The sequence below is a fragment of the Hypanus sabinus genome, chromosome 11 (assembly GCF_030144855.1).
Source record: "Hypanus sabinus isolate sHypSab1 chromosome 11, sHypSab1.hap1, whole genome shotgun sequence".
Classification (NCBI taxonomy): Eukaryota; Metazoa; Chordata; class Chondrichthyes; order Myliobatiformes; family Dasyatidae; genus Hypanus; species Hypanus sabinus.
Genome location: NC_082716.1, coordinates 107,012,747 through 107,033,534, shown reverse-complemented (window position 1 = coordinate 107,033,534; position 20,788 = coordinate 107,012,747). Strand labels below are relative to the sequence as shown.

At 41.4% G+C, this 20,788-nt stretch overlaps 1 protein-coding gene across 4 annotated transcripts in view; it reads left to right on the top strand.

The window, feature by feature from the left end:
- The first annotated feature begins 1,100 nt into the window (after positions 1-1,100).
- The window catches only part of LOC132402251 (alpha-actinin-1-like), a 158,677-nt gene continuing 138,989 nt past the window's right edge, over positions 1,101-20,788 (top strand). For 2 of the 4 annotated variants that reach the window (XM_059985038.1, XM_059985037.1), the window contains exon 1: positions 1,101-1,521. In XM_059985038.1, coding sequence (XP_059841021.1) covers positions 1,396-1,521 — 126 coding nt within the window. In that variant the 5' untranslated portion in view covers positions 1,101-1,395. The remainder of the gene's footprint in view (positions 1,522-20,788) is intronic. The other 2 variants (XM_059985035.1, XM_059985036.1) reach the window with 1 other exon arrangement.

Here is a 20,788-nt window from a genome sequence, read left to right as displayed (position 1 = left end):
TGTCGTATTGGCCTTCATAAATCAGAGTATTCAGTATAGGGGTTTGTATGTTATTTTGAAGTTGTATAATATGTTGGTGAGGCTATATTTGGATTATCTCCCTACAGAAAAGATCCTACTAAGATTGAAAGAGTACAGCTGAAAATTCATGAGCATGTTACCGGGTCTTGAGGACTGAGTTATAAGGTTAAATAGGTCAGGACTTTATTCCCTGTCTTAAGCTTCCATTGGTCAGGGTCAACTATAAATGCTGCGTCCTAGTAGTTTAGATACGCAAGCCAGGGCAACGCAATATGGATAACAACCTGTGGCCCACATAGCAAGATCTTCCTCTTCACGCAGCTGATGAATCCAAAGGAACGACAGAGGCCGATGCAGTTTGGCACCAATCGTGTTGCAGAAGTTGCCAGTTGGCATTGAACTCTTCATAGGTAGGGACTCCAGCTCCAGATTTTTTTCCTCAGGGTTCACTCACAAGCTTTATCCGTGAGTGGGTATAGTCATTAGGCTGTGTAGGTTTGAGATCAGAGTTTTCCTTATCTCAGACCAACTGCCAACCTCAGCTGATGAGCCCCATCTGCCCAGAGTGAATGGTTTTGAAGTGTCAGTCACCCATCTTTGCCACCTCTCCTGCCAGCAGAAATGGACTTAGTTGGTTGCTAAGACTGACGTGAAGACCCGGAGCTGGACTTTGTTGTCAGAGGTTATTTGAGGTGCACACCATTGGGAACACTTAATAAGTAGTGAGAGCTTGTCCCTATTATCACTCCTGGATATAATAACTTTAAGGAGCCTGCCATCCACGTACGGGGGAGGGGGGGGGAGGAAGATGGGAGAGAGGGGAAAGGAGGAGAGAAGGGGAGAACGAACCAAGCAGGCGCACAGTGAAGAACGGGGTGCTCGTCGTGGGGGGGGGGGGGGAAGAGGGGTGGAAGAAGGAACAGCGCACGCGCACAGTGAGGAGCAAGGGGCTCCCGGAGTGGACGGCGAGCAGGTTGGCGCCTTTTGGCGCGCGAGCTTGAGCGTGTGCGCCGCCGCCGCAGCGGGAGTGGGGAGCGCGCGACGGTGCGTGCGCGCGAACGAGAGCGCGCGCGCGCGCCCCGGGCGGAAGTGGAGAGGCACCCACATACACACTCACAAGAAGCCGAGCGCAGAGCCTGCCTGGCGGACGGTGGCGGAGGATCGTCGGCTTGTCACGGCTATCGCCGGGGGGGGGGAGAAAAAGGGCTTTCCTGATCTACCGTGTGCGTCTACTTTAAAAAAGACTACATAGTGGGAGACAACAAAGAGTTTTGATCTCGGTTTGGTTGTGATTTTTTTTGTTGATTAATCGTGTCACATTCGGAGACACCTGGAGCAGCTACTGCCCCCCTTCCTCCTCCTCCCCTCCGGAACATGGTGGACTACCACGAAGCCAACTCGCAGTTGCAGCAGCCCAACCATGGCGACTACATGCAGCCTGAGGAGGACTGGGACCGCGATCTGCTGCTCGACCCGGCCTGGGAGCGGCAGCAGCGGAAGGTGAGACAGCAGTGGGGGTTGCACGCAACCCTGGGGAGGGTAAGCGAGGGTATATAAAGGCCCAAGGATGGGGGCAAGGCTCTTTCTCTGCACATCGACGGGGCATCTCACCCAGGTTTTGCCTTCCTTTCTTACACCCCTCCCAGGTTTTGCCCTCCTTTCTTGCCCCCCGAATTTGCCCTCCTTCCCCCCAAGTTTTTCCTCCTTTCCCCCTTCATGAGAAAACTCCTGAACTGTACTTAGCCTGCACCCTTCTGTAAACGTCATCGGCTCTTTGCAATCAGAGTGCCTTAAATTCCTGCAGCTCCCATAAATTTCTAGGTGTGTTACAGGCCGTGCACGCAACTACTATAGTTATGTGACACGCCTGTTAACCCAGAGCTCGAAATATTTCTCCAGTAACTCTCCTCGTACACCGCATGTAGATCGGATTTTGCTTTCTCCTCCTGCAAAGACTGGGGCACTGAAGATTTGTGATCTAGTGTTTAAGTTGAATTGCAAACCAACGTTATTTGTACACAACAATGTACTGTCTAGTGTACAGAGGATTTTACTTAATGTCAAATATTGTTTTGAGCACTCTGAACTTTTAAGTACATTGTGGTTTCAGGGGTTTGAATAATACATTAAGCTATAATATGGACCAAGGCAGGCAAATTGCAAGCGGGTAGATTTTTAAAAATTCCGTCTGGAATACAGGGGATGTAGTTTATTAATTTCAAATATCTTTGAGCACTCTGGTCTTTTTTTAAAAGTCCATTGTTTTAGTAATTTCCATAATAACAATGTTATAATATGAGCCATGGAAAAGCAAATTGCAAGTGGGTAGATTTGATACTGCAATATAGAGTGGGTTATTTGTTTATAAAGTGCTTGCAAATCTATGTTGAGCCAAAGATGAGGCCACCCTTGGGGTGGAGGAGCAACACCTTGTATTCCAGGTCTCCAACCTGACGACATGAATATTGTGTCCTAGTTTAAAAAAAATCCCTCCCTTCCCCCTTTTATTCCCAGTCTGGCCTCTTACCTCTTCTCACCTGCCTATCACCTCCCCGGGTCTCCTCTTTCTCCTGTGGTCCATTCTCCTGTCCTAGCATTTTTCTTCCTCTCTATACCTTTCACCCCCTTGGTTCCCTCCTCCTTTCTTCTGTCGTCCACTCTTCTCTCCTTTCAGATTGCTTTCACTTCAGCTCTTTATCTTTCCCACCCACCTGGCTTCACCTGTATCCTTCCAGGTAGCCTCTCTCTTCTCTCCCCCCCGCCCCACCATTTTTTATTCTTTTCCTCACCTGCCTGTCACCTTTAGGTGACTCTCCTCCTTCCCTTTCTCCTTTGGTCCATTTTCCTCTTCTTTGACATGTTTACTTTATTCACCTGGCTTTACCTATCATCGTCTGGTTTATCCTCCCCGCACCCTGGCATCTTTCCCCTTCCTTTCCAGACCTGAAGACCATTCTCACCCAAAACAGATGCTGCCTGACCTACTGAGTTCCTGTTGTGTGTGTGTGAGGTGTGTGTGTGTGTGTGTGTGTGTGTGTGTGTGTATGTGTTGCTCTGGATTTCTAGTATCTGCAGACTTTTGTGTTCATAACTATTCCACCTTTTGCTGTTCCAAAATTTTTTCCTGAAGTAAATGTGTGAATGTTTTAAATTTTCTTTAAAGCATGAATTAACTTAACACTGCTGGTGTAGCACTGTGAGTTTTAGTAGAGCATCCGACTGTCCAGATTAATGTAAAGAAGTTTGTGAAAGTCAATTAAAAGGTAGAGCTAGCTAAATTTGGTATTCATTTTTAAAATTATGCTTGAGGTTTAGTAATTGTAATTATCTTTTGTAAATCAAAAATGTAGTCTTTTTAATTTATGACACTACACTACATTCCAGGGTTTAATGCATATCTTTAATCTAGAGTTTTCTGATATGGCCCTCCCTGGCTTGCAATTGAAAATATGAACACAATCTGTCTGTGAATAGATTTTTCCTGTCTTTGTAAATAGTGGCCTACACAATCCCCTTTATCCCTCCCCAAGGACGTCGTTGGAATTGTCATGCATTCACCTGTAGTACAAAAATATTTGTGCAATATCAAAGCTCAAATCAGAATTTGATTTGATGTATCTTGCATATGTCATGAAATTTGTTGCTTTGTGCAGCCTTACATTGTAATAAACAAATTATAAATTACAGTGAGTATATATAAAAATTAATTAGGGTGAAAAGAGGAAAAAGTACTGAGTTAGTATTCCTGGATTCAATGTCCATTCAGAAATTTGATGGTAGCAATGAGAAGATGGTATGCCCTGGATGGTGAGGGTCCTTAATGGTGGATACTGTCTTTTTCAGGCATCGCATTTTAAAGATGCCCTTGATGCTGCAGAGGCAATTGTACATAATGGAGCTGACTGAGTTGACATGACTGAGCTAACTGAGGCTTTTTCCAATCCTGTGCAGTGCCCCCCACCCCCCCAAAACCACATTGTGATGCAACCAGTTAGAATGCTCTCCACAGTACATCTTTAGAAATTTGAGAGTGTCTTTGGTGACATACCAGGTTTTCTCAAACTTCTAATGAACTATAGCTGCTTTTGTAACTTCTTTGTAATTGCATCAATATTTTGGGCCAAGGATAGGTCTTCAGAGCTGTTGACACTCAAGAACTTGCTCACCCTTTCTACTTCTGTTACCTTGATAAGTAATAATGTATGTTCCTTCAACTTCCTAGTACAGAAGTCCACAATCATTTCCTTGGTCTTATTGGCACTGAGTGCAAAGTTGTTCGTGTACCACTTAACCAGCTGATCTATCTCACTCTTGTATGTCTGCTTGACACCGCCTGATAGTTTGCCAACAATCGTATCATCAGCAAATTTACTGATGGCATTTGAGATGTGCCTAGCCACATAGTTGTGGGTGTAGAGCAGTGGGCTAAGCACACATCCCTGAGGTGTGACAGTGTTGATCGACAGTGAGGAGATGTTATTTCCAATCTGCACCGACTGTGGTCTCCCAGTGAGGTAGTCAAGGATACAGTTGCAGAGGGAAGAACAGAGGAAGAAACTGCATGTTGATGCAGTTACAGAGAAGACACAATAGTGGTTATATTTCATTAGGAGTTTGAGGAGATTTGATATGACACCAGGACATCCAAGGCATCTACAAGGAGTGATGCCACAAAAAGGCGGCATCCATCATTAAGGAGCCCCATCACCCAGGATGTGCCCTCTTCTCATTGTTATCATCAGGGAGGAGGTACAGGAGCCTGAAGGCACATGCTCAACAATTCAGGAGCAGCCATCAGATTTCTGAATGGACATTGAATTCATGAACTCTACCTCATAATTTTTTGCATTACTTATTTAAATTAACATAGATAGTGTTTATTATTATGTATTGCAATGACCTGCTGCCACAAATAAAAGACAAACTCTGGTCTAGTTTGCCCATGTCATTCCACTAATTTGAGAAGTCATCCAAGTAATGGTGAGCTTCAGGTCTGAAGTTCACTGTTACTGCAGTTATAATGCCCACGGCAGACATGGTAGCTTGCCAGTATAGTGAGACTTAAAATGTCTTTTTTTTTCCGCAGTAGGTTGCACACAACTTTGTGTAGATGCTGACTGATCTGCTGAGTTCTTCTAGCATTCTGTATGCGTGTTTTATTAGATACTGAGACTTTTGGGCAAACTTTCTAGTGCTACAATATATCGTATTGAGCCTGTAGTCTTAGTTTAATACTTATACACTGTTACTTAAAGGTTTCTACACTATTAGTTTTGAGGATTTACTAATCTTTACTAATAAGAATGTCTTGACAAGCTGCATCTTCATCTGGTATGTAAGCATCCGCGCATTGGACTGGAAGCCTGTACAAAGGACTGTGAGGATGGCTGAGAGGATCACGGGTCTCCCTACCATCTATTTGGGACATTTATCAGGAGTGCTGCATATCCCACCCATCCAGCATACTTTTTGACTTTCTACCATCAGGCAGGAGACTTGGATGCATTGAAACAAGAACAGCCAGGATGGGAAACAGTTTCTTCCCTCGGGCCATTAGGCTTCTGAGCTCCCTGCTGCATCGCATTCGAAGTGTCACTGGTTAATCTGTTGGGCTTTGTTCCAGGTTACATTTGACTACAAATGTGTTCCAAGTATTCTCCTGGCTTTGAGGGTAAGAAAACAAGGCCATTTCCTGACTTGTTTTAATTCTTCACTAATTTAAAAACCTTTTTTAAAAAAAAGGAACATATGCCTGACAATACTTAATTTATGCACTTTGTTTATTTATGCGTAATTCATCCGTAGATTTTAACCTTTAAATTGGTGTGTGTGCGACTGTTATTTACGCCCTGGTCCAGAGAAAAGCCATATCTCATTTGACAGAATATAGTCAAATGATAATAAACTTGACTCTAAGTAAGTTTGAGATCTTGAGGCTGGCTACATGATGTCTCTAAAACTTATGAAAAATCTATACTTCAGCAAGATGGATTTCTCGTATTGTGGTTAGAAAGTTAGTTTTGTACTTGCAAGGGGTCAAAAAACTTCCAAGCATGTGTTTTTTCTTTTAAGAAATTTTTTTGTAGTTTAGTGGAAGTCTAAAGCAAGTCGGGAAATGGTCTTGTTTTCTTACCCTCAAAGCCAATAGTGTACTTGAACACATTTGTAGCAACTGGGAACAAAGTCTAACTCTTAAGCCTTCTATCGTAGCTGGCTTTACTAGATGTTAGGGTCGTTTGCTTCCTGTTTAAAATGTGACGGTCAAAGTTTTAGTCATAACTAATAGGCTTTGCACTCTAGTCTTGCCTTTTGTTGAAGATTTGACTTTAGGCACAAATTAATGAATGAGTTTTAAAAAGAATTCCAGATGTCTATGTGCACTTAATCATTGCAAAAATGTTTTTTCATTATGAAACATCTTATGACTGAAATGTAAAATCTTAAACCACCACTTGCAGGTTTTGTGCGTTTATCTTTGTGTCTGTCATACCAGATAAGATGCAAGATGAAGTTGGGGGTCAGTGTGAGTGCAGAGGGAGCAATTTTTTAAAATCAGTTGGTGTCCTTGTAAGTCTGGTGACTAACAACTTGTGATCAGTGTGCAATTAATGTTGAAGATTTGCAGCTAATGTTTGGAAATTCAAACAACAATGTTGCATGATTAGTAACATTAGTAATCATTGTTTTTTTCCAACTAGTTATCGAGTTTGCGGTGATGTCAGCTTTTTATTAGAACTTTATGATGGGTCAACAGCACAATTGGTGATAAATTTTAGCATTTGTTTATAGCCATAACGTACACTTTAATCTTATGTGCACTTCCATTATTCACGAGGTCACTGATTAAGACCATTCTTGCTGGAGTGTTTTATTCTTGATTTGTTCCTCTAATGAAAATAAGGCACTAGCAGGTTCAAGAACAGTTACTGCCCCTCAGCCATTAGGCTCTTGAACAAAAGAGGATAACTACAGTTATCTTTTGACATGTTCCCATAACCACTGATCTAACTGGAAGGACTTAGTCTTCTTGTTTCATGTTTGTGTTATTTATTGCTATTTATTCATATTTGCATGTGTACAGTTTGTCTTCAATGTTCTTGCTTTTTTATTGATACTATTCTTATAGATTTGCTGAGTATGCCCACAGGAAATTGAATCTCAGGGTTGTATGGAGTGATGTGCTGACCAGTGGTGTAGTGGCATCTACACTGGAATTCGAAGCAAGTGGTCCCGGGTTTGAATCTAACTAGCTCCTTGCACGCTTTCTGTCTGTGTTGGGTTGAGCATTGAGCTAGCAACTCAGCCTTGTTTTCAAAAAAAGACCAAAAGAAACAGCAAAAAATACTGCTTGATGTGCCACAAAGCACGGAAAGGAGCAACAATGATGTGAAATATGTACTCCTTTGAACTTTGAATTTTTTAATACTTTGTCTCTGCATCTTATGAAGTTGCAATTTCTCATAGATCTGGAGTTCTCGGTACTTCATCCGGTGTAGTGTGTGAAATCAAAGGCAAGTACGCAGCTGATAAAAACAGATTTTAGTGCAAATTTTTTTTCAGTGGCGGGGAAGATTTACTGGCTAAGTGTAGTGTCTGGTTGACTTTTGGTAGAGAAAACTGATTTGTCAACGATAGTTGCTTAGTATTGATAACTTGGAGATTGGGTGTCATTGCGAGGAGCTCCAGAGCCCTTCCACCTAAATTGAGGGTGAGGTTTGATTGATCTAAGCGTCAGACCAATTTGAAAAGAGTGGTAGCGGGGTCCAGGCACAGAGCATATGAATGTGACAGGACCCAGGTCCTAGTACAGGAATGACCTGATGTTTGGACATTTTAAATGCCAGGCCAGGTGGTGCTGGGACTGGATGCGAGGGCTAGGCCAGTTCAGTTCGCTGTTTGGTGACATTTGCTCCATTAGGCTGTGGGCTGCTTCCAGCTCTGTGACAGTTTGCTCCACCGTGTGATGAGCTGACGTTGTAGGCCTCCTCTAGGCTTCCTGTCTATGGATTTACTTTTGTTCTGAATGCTGTTGCTTGCTTTTATTGTTTGCATGATTTGTATTTTTTTGCTCTCTCTGCACATTGGGAGTTTGTTGGATTTTTTTTCAAATTTTTTTTTGTATTGTGGCTGCCTGTAAGGAGGTGAATTATACATCTGAGGGATGTATAATGTGTACATAATTTGATAAATATACTTTGAACTTTGAGCTGGCTGATAATACCTAATGATACCTAAAGCAGTCTTAGATATGGACCATGGGAGGTGCTTGATGGGTTACATTGTTTGACCCCCCCCCCCCCCCCCATTTGACCTTCTAACCAGTGGTGGTGATTTTTGACTGTAGAAGGTGGCTCTTGAGGTATGAGGAATAATCTTCTTAATGCTTTTTAGGATCTCGTGGACTTTTTTTTTCCTCGGGATGATATTCTGGAGCATGAGCAGAGTGATAGACTGTCATTTTTCTTACAGGTGATTGGTACTGTATAAGGTCTGTTTCTTGTATGCTTCAGAAACTGGTTCATGGCATGTGTCTGGTTAACCTGCATGGGTGATCTCCATATTGCATCTCCGACTGAGGATGGCATTATCTTGGTTCTAGAATGAGGGTGTACAATAGTGCTCTGTTTATCCCTGCAGGTTAACCCCAGTCTTGTGAAGAAAACTTTAGAGGTTGTGTGCAATATTGCGGCAAGGGTGGAACATAAAAGAATTGGATGCAAAAGTAGTCCATTTGGCCTATTGTTCTGTTATTTAGTGACATGGTAGCTGATTGTGACCTTGAAGCCATCTTCCTTTAAGAATGGTTGGTGTTTAAGGCAGCAATGATGGTCCTCTATCTCTCTGTCCTTGGCCATCTTCTCTATTGTGTGCCAGGTGTGATTCAGGGTCCTCATTCCTGCCTTCCAGTAGGGTACCAAGTTAGATTTGGTCTCCTGTGTTTTTTCTGCCCTTCAGGATTCTGATGAAGTGCAGTCTTGATGATGGAGTGGGCCTCTCTTCTCATCCGATGTTTCCTTGTGATGATTGTGGCCATTTCCTCTTGAGGAGTAGCGGGGTGGTTGGAGAGTTTTCTTGGCCAGAAAATTCAGAGGATCTTCTGGTGGCTCATGGTGTGGAACGACAACAGCTTGGCAAGGTCACTGTCTGTCATGCACCAGCACTCTGACCCGTACAAGAGTGTGGACAGAACAGAGCTCCGATACAACTTCACCTTGGTGTGGATGCTCTGCTTGGTTGATCCCTATATGTTGCTCGTTAATTTCAAGGCATTACTAAAATCTCTTGGGAGAGTTTTCAATGATTTGCTGTCCTCCAGTTGAAGAAATTTATTATCTCAGTCATAAATGGCCAACTCAGAGTTTCAGAGTACATTTATTATCAAAGTATGTATGCAATATTCAACCCTGAAGTTCGTTGATGTAGTCATTGCTGTGAAGATGCTTGTTGCCTACCTTGATGGATGCTGTTTACATTGCAGTCACAGAAACAGTCCTTTTGGCCCATCTAGTCTGTGCTGTACTGTTATTTGACCCTGACCATAGCTCCCTGCGCCCCGCACCACTTCAGCTGGCAGCTTGATCTGCACTTATTTATTTATTAAGATACAGTGTAGAATAGACCCTTCCGTCCCTTCAAGCTGCGCTGCCTAGCAGCCCCTGATTTAACCCTAAGCTAATCACGGGACAATTACAATGACCAGTTAACCTACCTGGTATGTCTTTGAACTGTGGGAGGAAACTGAAGCACCTGGAGTCAACGGGTGAATGTACCAATTCCTTTTAGGCAGTGGTTGGAATTGAACTCACGTCACTTGTACTGTAAAGTGTTGGGCTGACCATTCCCCTTATGTATCACCTTCTGGGTAAAGAAGCTCCCCCTCAAGTTTTCTGTAGCTCCAGGTTCTTGAAGGTTCAAGGTACATTTATTAGCAGAGAACGTTTGCAGCATCAACTCTGAGATTCATCTCCTCCAGACAGCCATGGATCAAAGAAAACCATGGAAAGCATTCAAAGAAAAACATCACCCCCCCCCCCCCATGCACAAACACAAAAAATGTCATGCATCTGTATGTTACCAGTTACTATCTTGCAATTCATTTTCTTGCAGGAAATTGACAAACAACCAATGTGCAAATACAAAAATTAAGTAATACTGAGCATATCATTGAGGCATGCAAGCCTCCAGACCCAGCAACAAGGTGGTTGTCCTCTTGGCCGGTGGAGTTGTATTACTGTACTCTCACTTGCAGCTGTCCAGTGCTGTAGTGGCATTGGCAGCAGACTACGAGGCGAGTGGCCCTGGGTTTGAATCCGGCTGACTTCCTTGCACCCTTTCCACCCATGCTGGGTTGAATGTCGAACTAGCAACTCAACAGCAGACAAATTGCTAAAGAAATAGCAAGGTTGCAGCCTGATGCGCCTTAAGTGTGGAGAGGAATATCCTCCTTCCTTATCAGGTATGAACATGATTCAGTGGTATACTTCAACCGTTAGTCAGATGTCATCCCGGAAACCCTATTTTTGGAAAAGTATTCCTATTGGCTGCCTATTAAAGCTTTTGGAACAAAGTAATAGTGTTGTAGCAAAAAAAAGGCTTTGTGAGGTCCAAGCTACCTTGTAAAGAATATTGCATCATCGTTTAAGCTGCAATCTTGTTGAATTGCTGTAATCAATTCCAGGAATTTAAGCAATGTCCAACCAGCCTGTAGTGTTTATATGATTGTAATCTTAGTACCTCAGCCCTCATTGCCCAATTAACCTCTTCTCTTTTTTGCCTCGCCTGTTAAGTACCTCCTTTGTAAAGAGCATAGCAAATGTAGGATGATTGAGCTAGTATAAAGTGGGTTAGCTGACAAAGTGGAGAATTAACCAGATGTATTTTCCACAGCCGTTCTCTTTGCCGATCCTGCAAAGCAAAAATATTTAGAGTTTAGTATTAGATTCTTGCTGCTGATTGCATGATTTTATTTTTTCACGTATGGGATTCCATGGTTTTCTTTGTTTTGCAACTCTCTGAAGTAGACTAATCGTAGTTGCACACAGTTTTGGTTGCCCCACTATAGGATGGTGAGGGTTTGAGGGATGGTCCAGAAGAGATTTACCAGGGTGCTGCCTGGTTTATCACAAGAGGCTGGATAAACTTGGGTTGTTTTCTCTGGGGTGACAGCTGAGGGGAGATCTGATAGAGGTTTACAAGATTATGAAAGGCATAGATAGAGTGAATGGAGAGTATCTGTTTCCCTGGGTTGAAATGTCTAGGACCAGATGGCATGCATTGAAGGTGAGGGGGGGTATGTGAGGGGTAAGTTTTTTTTCCTCAGAGTGGTGGATGCCTGCAATGTATCCCCTGGTATGGTGGTAGAGGCAAATACATCAGAGGCTTTTAAGAGATGTTTGGATAGGCACATGGATGTGAGGAAGCTTGAGGGATATGAATATAATGTAGGTAGGAGGTTTTCAACCTGTTCCTGCACTGTACTCTTTTATGTTCAGTGAATACTGCATACATATTTCGATGATAAATGTACTTTGAACTTTAGTTAACATGGAATTGGAAGCAAATTGAGGCTTAAAATGTAGTACAACCACATGCCTTTTCATTGGCTGATTTAAAATTATTTTGAAATGCCATTAGAACCTCTGCACGCCTTTGTTTAAAAATAATCATCAGGGCAGTTGCTATACCTGACTCTACATCCTGTCGTTTCCTCTGTCAGTCAACGTTTAAAATTAAGGTCTTTCTTCGTGACAAATTTATATTTGGTTTTGCTTTGCCTCTGCAGATTCGGACACTAACAGCTTTTTTTAAAGTAGGTCCTAATTGGCTTAACTAGCTGTTGTAATAAGAGCTGTTTGGTGAGAGGATAATGTTGCCTGGCGGACAATCTGTGGTCTTTGAAACTATGCTTAGGATCTGTTTTAACTATTCAAATTGGGCAAGCTTTTCAGCCCTGCTCAGTGCATCTGGGAAAATCATAATGATATCGTAGTGCTCTCAAAACAGCATGGAAATGCCACTTTTGCATTTTTTTTGGAATTTTTCTACTACCTGGTTGTGAACTTTAAACAGATCTGTAACATATGATACCAGTGTTGTTCAAAATGAATTCTCGTCACTGATATTTGATCATTATTTTATTGAATACTCACACCGCCAGGTTCAAGAATAATTACTACCCACAGCCATAAGGCTTTTGAACAAAAGAAGCTAATTATACTTGCCCATCTATTGAGATGTTCCTACAACCAATGATCTCACTTTAAGGACTCTTTATCTCATTATCTCATGTTCTCATTATTTATTGCTATTTACTTACATTTACATTTGCACAGTTTGTTGTTGTATGCATTGGTTGGTCTTTTCATTGATCTTGTTATAGTTACTATTCTATAGATTTGCTGAGTGTGCCTGAAAGATAATGAATCTCAGGCAGTATATGAGAGGTATCTATGAGTCATAGAAAAGTAGAGCACAGGAGCAGGCCCTTTGGCCCATCTAGTCCATACCAAACTAATTAAATGACCTGCAGTGGGACTAAAGCTCTCCATACCTCTACCATCAACATACCTATCCAAATTTCATTTAAGCATTGAAATCGAGCCTGACTGCTCCACTTGTGCTGACAGGTCGCTCTACACTACTGAGTGAAGAAGTTTTCTCCTCTTGTTCCCCTTAAACATTTCACCTTTCACACATGACCTTTACTTGGTGTCCAACCCAACCTCAGTGGAAAAAGCCGACTTGCGTTTAACCTACCTGTACCCCTCATAATTTTGTATACATCTATCAAATCTCCTCTCAATCTTCTACATTCCATGCAATAAAGTCCTAACCTATTTAATCTTTCCTTACAACTCGGGTCCTCCAGACCCAGCACCATCCTTGTAAATCTCTCTGTACTCTTTTGCCTTATTTGTATCTTTTCTGTAGGCAAGTGACTGAAACTGCACACAATACTCTAGATTAGGCCTCACCAATGTCTTATACAATTTCAGTGAGAGAGACCTGTAATGTAGAGTTTTACAGATTGAGAAATGATCTCATTGCCACAAAATTCCCACAGGGTTTGCCGTGAATGTTTTCTGTGGCTAAATTATCTGGAATGGAATTGGGTCATTCTTAGAATAACGAGTAAGCTAGTTACAAATTGTTGAGACATTTCTTTATTTGGATGGTAGTGAATTCTTTGACCTGAGGCTATAGAAGCCCATTCACTGAGATGAAAAATGGAGACTTATCTGCACCAAGGTGGAAGTTGAGGTTCATCTAATGAAGGGCCTGTCACACATTCCTGCTGCTATTTTTGGTTATGAAAGTAAGTAATTCTTGATCCAGAGGGCTGCTTCAGAGGAAGACTTTCACTTGCGACTAGTCCTCCACTGTCTAGGAGGCTGAGTTAGTTGCATTTGTATAATTTTTTAACTGCGTTGTCTCTGTATTATGTGTTGAAGTGGGGAAGGGAGCCAGTCAATGTAGTCTACACTACACATCTTCTATAGATGTGTAGTGGACAGTATATTGACTGGCTGCATCATGGCCTGGTACAGAAACACCGATGCTTTTGAATGGAAAAATCCTACGAAAAGGTAGTAGGTTTAGCCCAGTGCATCACGGGTAAAGCCCTCCCAACCATTGAGCACATCTGCGTGAAACCGTGACATAGGAAGGGAACACCCATCATCAGAGATCCCTGACATTCAGGTCATGCTGTCTTCTAACTGCTGCCATTGGGTAGATGATCAGGACTCACTCCACTAGGTTAAAGAACTGTTAATGTCTCTCAACCATCAGGTTCTTGAACAAAAGAGGTTAGCTACACTCACTTGCCCCGCAACCACCAATCTCACTTTAGAGACTCAATATCACACGTTCTTGTTATTTTTGCTATTTATTGATATTTGCATTTGCACAGTTTGTTGTCCTCTACACTCTGGTTGATCTTGCATTGATTCTGCTATAGTTATTATTCTGTAGATCTGCTGAGTATGTCCACAGGAAAATTAATCTCAGGGTTGTATATGGTGCATTATGAAAATTAAATTTACTTTGAACTTTTTGATCCAAAGAGCTGCTCCAGAGCAAGGCTTTCACCAGTAGCTTTGATCCATACCCCCTCCATGCCTAGGAGGCTGAGTTAGTTGTTTGTGTATAATTTCATAACTGCACTATTATATGCTGAGGTAGGGAAGGGAGATAGTGATAATTGTCATAGACATACATCACTCTCCTTTCAGCTGACTTCATGGGTTCAAAGGCCAGAATCCTCCAAGGTCTCCAGAATAATCGCATTGTTTCCTAGTGTGGTGACCAGAACAATACATCTTAGTCAGTCCAAATCAGTAGCAGGAAGGGAACAGGAGGGGCAAGTTTGTGTTTGGTTGCCGTTGAACGGCAGTTACTTAACCACATCGCAATTTTAATATTTCATTTTAATCTCAAGCGCTTCAGTGTTTCAATGACCACACGCAAAGATTAAAAAAAGTTGTGAGCCAGTATTTGTGGATTCAGTGTCCATTACGAAATTGGATAGCAGGGAAGAAGCTGTTTCTGAAACGTAGCATGTGTGCCTTCAGGCATCTGTAGTTCTTCCAGAAGGTCGCAATGATAAGAGGGCATGTCCTGGGTGATGGGGGTCCTTAATGATGAACACTGCCTTCTAAGGTATCACTCTGGATGCTGAGGAGGCTAGTGCCCATGATGGAGCTAACTAAGTTTACAACCCTCTTCAGCTTATTTCAATCCTGTGTAGTAGCCATCCGCCACCCCCACATAACAGACGGTGATGCAGCCAGTTAGAATGCACTCCATGGCACATTGGTGGAAATTCACAATTGCATTCAACAAATTGGTTATGAAGTTACATGAGTTATTTTAAAGAAATTTTGCAGTGTAGCTTTGTGATCCAGGCACTCAAACATCAAAGCATTTTCTCAAACTTTGTAGCCAAAACCAATGCATTGGTACAGGTAATATAAGCACTTTCAAAGACACAATGATGACTGGGTCCTTAAATGACCGGGTAAGGTCTGAATTATAATAATTTGTTTTAAGCTTTGCTACCTGTAACACCTGTATGTTGAGCTGATGGTGCCAAGGCATTAAGCTGGTTGATGTGTTAATCAACAGCAGAGAGATTTGGTGCATTTTGAAACTGTCTCCTAATAAATTGAGTTCGCGTTATCTCTGTTCAGGTAAATTCTGGAGTTGGGGTATATACAAACATTAATTTCAGCAGCAACCAATCTTCCTGTTTGTGGATTGTAGATTGAATGTACAATAATAGCCTTCCTGAAGTAGCAGTCTTCAATATGATGCCTGTAGACTTGTTTTGCTAGAATAAAGGCTTTCATATCCACTAGCTTCAGTGACTCTCGGGTGACTTTGTTCACAGGTACAACAATCTTTCCCTCTTGTTTTTCTAAGTAAAAGAAAGTGACATTAAATTGTGCTGTTAAGGCTGGAGATTTGAATCAGAACAGAAAAAATCTGTTTTCCTCATTTGTTATGTCTTTCAGTACAGGTCGATACAAATTGGAAATAATATTGATCTCTGGAGCATCCCAAGTAGTATCCTTACTGTATCTTGTCCTCCAATGTCTGTCTCTCTGACACCCCTCCCCTTGACATTGTGTGTTTGTTGGTCTTTTTTATAATGGACTATTTTGGGTTTCTTGTTTTGTGGCTGCCTGTAAGGAGACGTATCTCAAGTATATTATTTCCAGTACATACCTTGATAATAAATGTACTTTTAACTTTAATGCTCCTCCATCAAAGTCTGTTGGATAAATAAGCCATGGGATCTTGCAGTATGATATAATTATGAGCGGCACGGTAGCGTGGAGGTAGCATGATGCTTTACAGTACCTGTGAACCACGTTCAATTCATGCCACTGCCTGTAAGGCGTTTGTATGTTCTCCCTTTGACAGTATGGTTTCCTCTGGGTGCTCCAGTTTCCTCCCACAGTCCAAAGACCTACTGGTTGGTAGGTTAATCGGTCATTGTAATTTGTCCCATGATTAGGTTGGGGTTAAATCGGGGATTGCTGAGCAGCGTGGCTTGAAGGGCCAGAAGGGCCTATTCCATGCTGTATCTCTATAATAAATGAATGGAAATTAGACTATCGCTTCCGTGGGTTGTTGAAATCCAGCTGTTAGAACTTTTTAATATGGATTCAATACTGACCTATTGGTATTTTTCTAGTGACCACCTCAAATGTCGGCTTTCTCAATGTCTTGATTTTTATTTTGGTACTGTGAAATGAACAATACTTTACCTACGTTAAAGCAGATATTTTTATCATCTTTATGTAACTGCTGCATTTGTGCAGATACTGACTGATCCTTTTGTTTTTAACCTCATTTGGTGCCTACTTAATGTAGCACCTTTTCACATATCAAAGTTTCAGAAGTACTGTTCATCCAGTGAATAGCTTTTGTACTGTAGTTGTTGATTAATAATACTTGGCACCTAGTTTGAATACTGCAAGCTCCTCAGAAATGGCACTGAATTGAGCTTCTCGTTATTGTATTGACTTAGTTGAGTGTTGGGTTGTAGCCAACATAGTTTGAAGAAAGAAGTGGGAGTTGTATGCTTGCATGTTTTAAATTATAAAATTCCATCTGTTTTTATTCAATGTTGTGTGGGATTGTTGTTTATATAGAAGGCCTAATGGATTTCCATCTCCCTCTTACTAAAGTTAAAAGTAAATTTTATTGTTATTTTTCTTGTGGGTATACTCATTAAATCTATAGAATAGTAACTATAAACAGGATCAATGAAGATAAACCAGAGTGCAGAAGGCAACAAACTGTGCAAATGCAATTATAAATAAATAGCAATAAATTTTGAGAACATGAGATAATGAGATCGAGTCCTTAAAGTGAAATCATTGGTTGTAAGAACATCTCAATGGATGGACAAATGAGTGTTGTTATCACCTTTGTTCAAGAGCCTAATGGTTGTGGGGTAATAACTGTTTGAACCTGGTGGTGTGAGTCCTGAGGCTCTTGTATCTTCTACCTGATGGCAGCAGTGGGAAAATAGCATGGCCTAGGTGGTGAGGATCTCTGATGATGGATGCTGCTTTCCTGTGACAGTGTTTCATGTAGATGTGGTCAATGGTTGGAAGGGCTTTACCCATGATGTACTGGGTTGAATTTAGTACCTTCTGTAGGATTTTTGTTTCAAGGACATTGGTGTTCCCATACCAGGCCATGATGCAGCCAGTCAATACATTCTGCACTACACATCCGTAGAAGTTGTCAAAATGTTAGAAGTCATGCTAAATCTCTGCAGACTCCTAAGCAAGTAGAGGTGGTGCTGTGCTTTCTTTGTAATTGAATTTATGTGCTGGGTCCAGGACAGTTGATGATACCCAGGAGTTTAAAGTTGCTAATAAGCTTGTGCAGTTGATTTTATAACTCCATGAATACACTAAAGCCTACCTTTTTAGTCTGGGAGTTTCAACTGAGATCAGCAGCCTGTCAGCACTTTGTATCCACACCTAATAGAAATTTATGGATTATTGAAGTGCACATTTAGTCTCATGCTAAGTCAAGGTTGCTCTAGGTTTGGTCTTGGACTGTGACATCTAAATGGAAGCCAAGGAATGATTATTAAGTCAGCTGCTAGTTTCACCCATTTTCTTTTTTGCAAAATATTTAATTTATGTTTAATTACTGATTTTTTTAAAAAAAAATGGCAGTAGTCTGTCTAGATCTGATTATAGAGAATGTCGTCTTCCTCATTGGTACCTGATACTTTATTTGCAAGTGAAATGACATGCTTTAAGAACTGAGTTACTTTCTGGATATTAATTTCATTGGATTTAAAGTTGCTAAATACACTGTTTCACTCTTGTTTCAGGGATTACTGATCCCACTGCATTACAATTAGCGTATGCGCAGGTTTAAATTGAAGACTGATGCTACTGGAAAAAAGTTGTGGCTTGTATTTTGTATTTAACTATTGCAGTTCTGATACTTCCATTAAACACAATGGTGCCCAAACTTGTTTCTTTAACGTTAGCTGCTGAAAATGAAAGCCCTGCTTAAATTTTCTTTGCTTTTAAAAATGGGTATTATTTGAAGCATTGTAGCACTTACCATAAAACATTGAATAACACTGGGCAACCAAGATTTTTCTTCCTTAGTACTTTTGGGTGTGTCTTAAGGATGGTGGGCTACTGATCATGAAAATCACCATTGAATTTCCCCCACCACATGCCATTTAAAAAAAAGTCTACATTTGTGATTTTAAATTCATAATTTAAGTCAGAGTAACTAATACCAAGATTAAGGATGACAGTTTTGTTGGTCCATAAGCTAAACAGGTAATCGATAACAGGGAATTCAAAGAACTGGAGAAAATTGCATAAAAGTTATTTAAGGATGTTGAAAATTTTCTTATCAACTACAGAGCACCAAGCTATGTGCAGCTGGTTGACAATATGCTTCAAGCACACAAATCCAAGAAGTGTAACAGGTTACTAAAGATTCATTTTCTGCATTCCCATTTAGGCTTCTTCCCTGCAAATCTTGATGCTGTCAGTGATGTGCATGGTGAAGGGTTTCACCAAGACATTGCATTCATGGAGAAACTGTATTGGGGCAACTGGAATCATTAATTGTTGTTGGACACTTAAGTGAGAAGCCTCAGACACACGAAAATAATCAACAAAACATTTTTAGGTCTGTTGAATTATTGCAAAGTGTTAGCACCGTTATGCAATTAACCACATTATATTCAATAAAAGTTAACTTCTTCTTTCTCCAAATTCCTATGAGGTACAAGTAGTTCAAGATTCTATTTGTGTTCAGCTTCAAGTGGTCTATCATAACCAAATAAAATTCTGAGAAAGCATCACTTGAAAAATTTTGTTGTCGTTGGTATTCAGAATTGAATAACTAGAACAATGTAGATTCATTATGGAAAATCTCAATGATCTTAATAGACAACATTAATGCTGCTAGTTTGACTAAATGTCCCTGTTCCATGTTTTGATTATCAAGATTAAACCAACTGGATAACATTCCTGCTGCTGCCTGTGGGGAGCTCCCCGTGACCATGTGGGTTTCCTCCAGGTACTCCAGTTTCCTCCTACAGTCCAAAGACGTAACATTTGGTAGGTTATTTGTTTATTTGAAAATTGTCCCATGATTATTATTATTACTGCCTGTTACGGTGCTGGCATTCAGAGCAGCATTGAATGTCCTCCAGCTCTGCCTGTCCCTGGCCACTTTCTCTATTGTGCCTCAGGTGTGGTTCAGAGTCCTCATTTCTGTCTCTACGGTACAGCGCCAACTTGTCTTTGGTTTTTCTTCTGCCCTCCAGGGGCCCAGTGAAATGCTGTCTTGATAGATTGGCCCTCTTTTCTCATCACGTGCCCAATCAATCTGCAGCATTTCCTCATGATGATTGTGGCCGTGTCCTCTTGGTGACACTGAAGGAGTAGGGCATGGTTGGAGATCTTTCATAGCCAGAAAATACAGAGGATCTTCCAGAGGGTCATGGTGTGGAATGACAAGGTCACTCTCTCTAAAGCTTGGCAAGGTCACTCTATCATGCACCAGCATTCTGATTCATGCAGGCATTGGACAGAACACAGCTCCAGTACAACTTCACCTTGGTGTGGATCCGTGATTAGGCTAGGGTTAAATCAGAGGATTGCTGGCATGGCTCGGTGGGTCAGAAGGGCCTATTTTGCTCTCTATTTCAATAAATTGAAACAAAAATAATCTGATCAACCAGACCAAAAGACCTTGGTTATATATATAAATAATTTTCTCAGCCCAAATTGTCCATCCATGCCAAGGTGCTTACCTGAGGTAGGGCAGTTTGTTTCCTATCCCTCTAAGCCAGTTTTATCCATGAACCTGTCTAAATATGTTTGCACATCTAAAGCATAGATTTGAACGCTTAGTCCTAACTCCCTGACTCCAGGGTGGAGGGTTAACTTTAAATGTGGTAGATTCCTGGAAAGACAATTGTATTTGCGGTGGAGTGGAGACACGTCTCTACCAAAGGAGGTGTAAGGTGCTCCTTTCCTTTGCTAACCTGCATATCACCCTTGGTCACCTGCTTAGCATTCCCCCATTTTGCACCTCCCCCCACCCCCTCAAGATCAGAGTGATGTGAAGCCATGGGAGCAGGCAGTGGATGGTCATATGAGCAGCTGGTGCATATTGCAAATCCTGGTTATGCAACCGCTGATGCACCAATCTCTGAAGAGTATTGATGATGGCTGGAGTCACCCTTCTTGCAAAGACATTGCCCAAAGGAAGGCAATGGCAAGAGACTTCTGTAGAAGTTTGCCAAAGACCATGATCAGCTATGTCATACAACCTGGCACATAATGGTGATAAATGACGAAGTAGTGTTTTTAGACATGTGTGCTGGCACCATAATCACTCACCAATGATCCAGTGGGGCATCCTACTACTCAATCAGGCAGTACTCTCACTAACCTACCTGTTACAATTCAGTGCCCTTTTTTCCCCCATATGCTTATACTGCATCCTGTATCCTGACACCTGCAAACACCGTCCTTTTCCTGAATAGGCTGTGAGCACACTGGCCCAACTGAAATCTTCTGCACACTTGTGTGACATACAAAGTTTTACTTGAATATTGTTTCAATATTCTGCCATTGTTTATTTTAATGAAAAACTTTAAGGCAGCTATCAAAGATTCAAAATACTAAGTACATTTATTATCAATTATTTATTATCATTATCATTTATTATGCAGTGTACAACCCTGAGATTC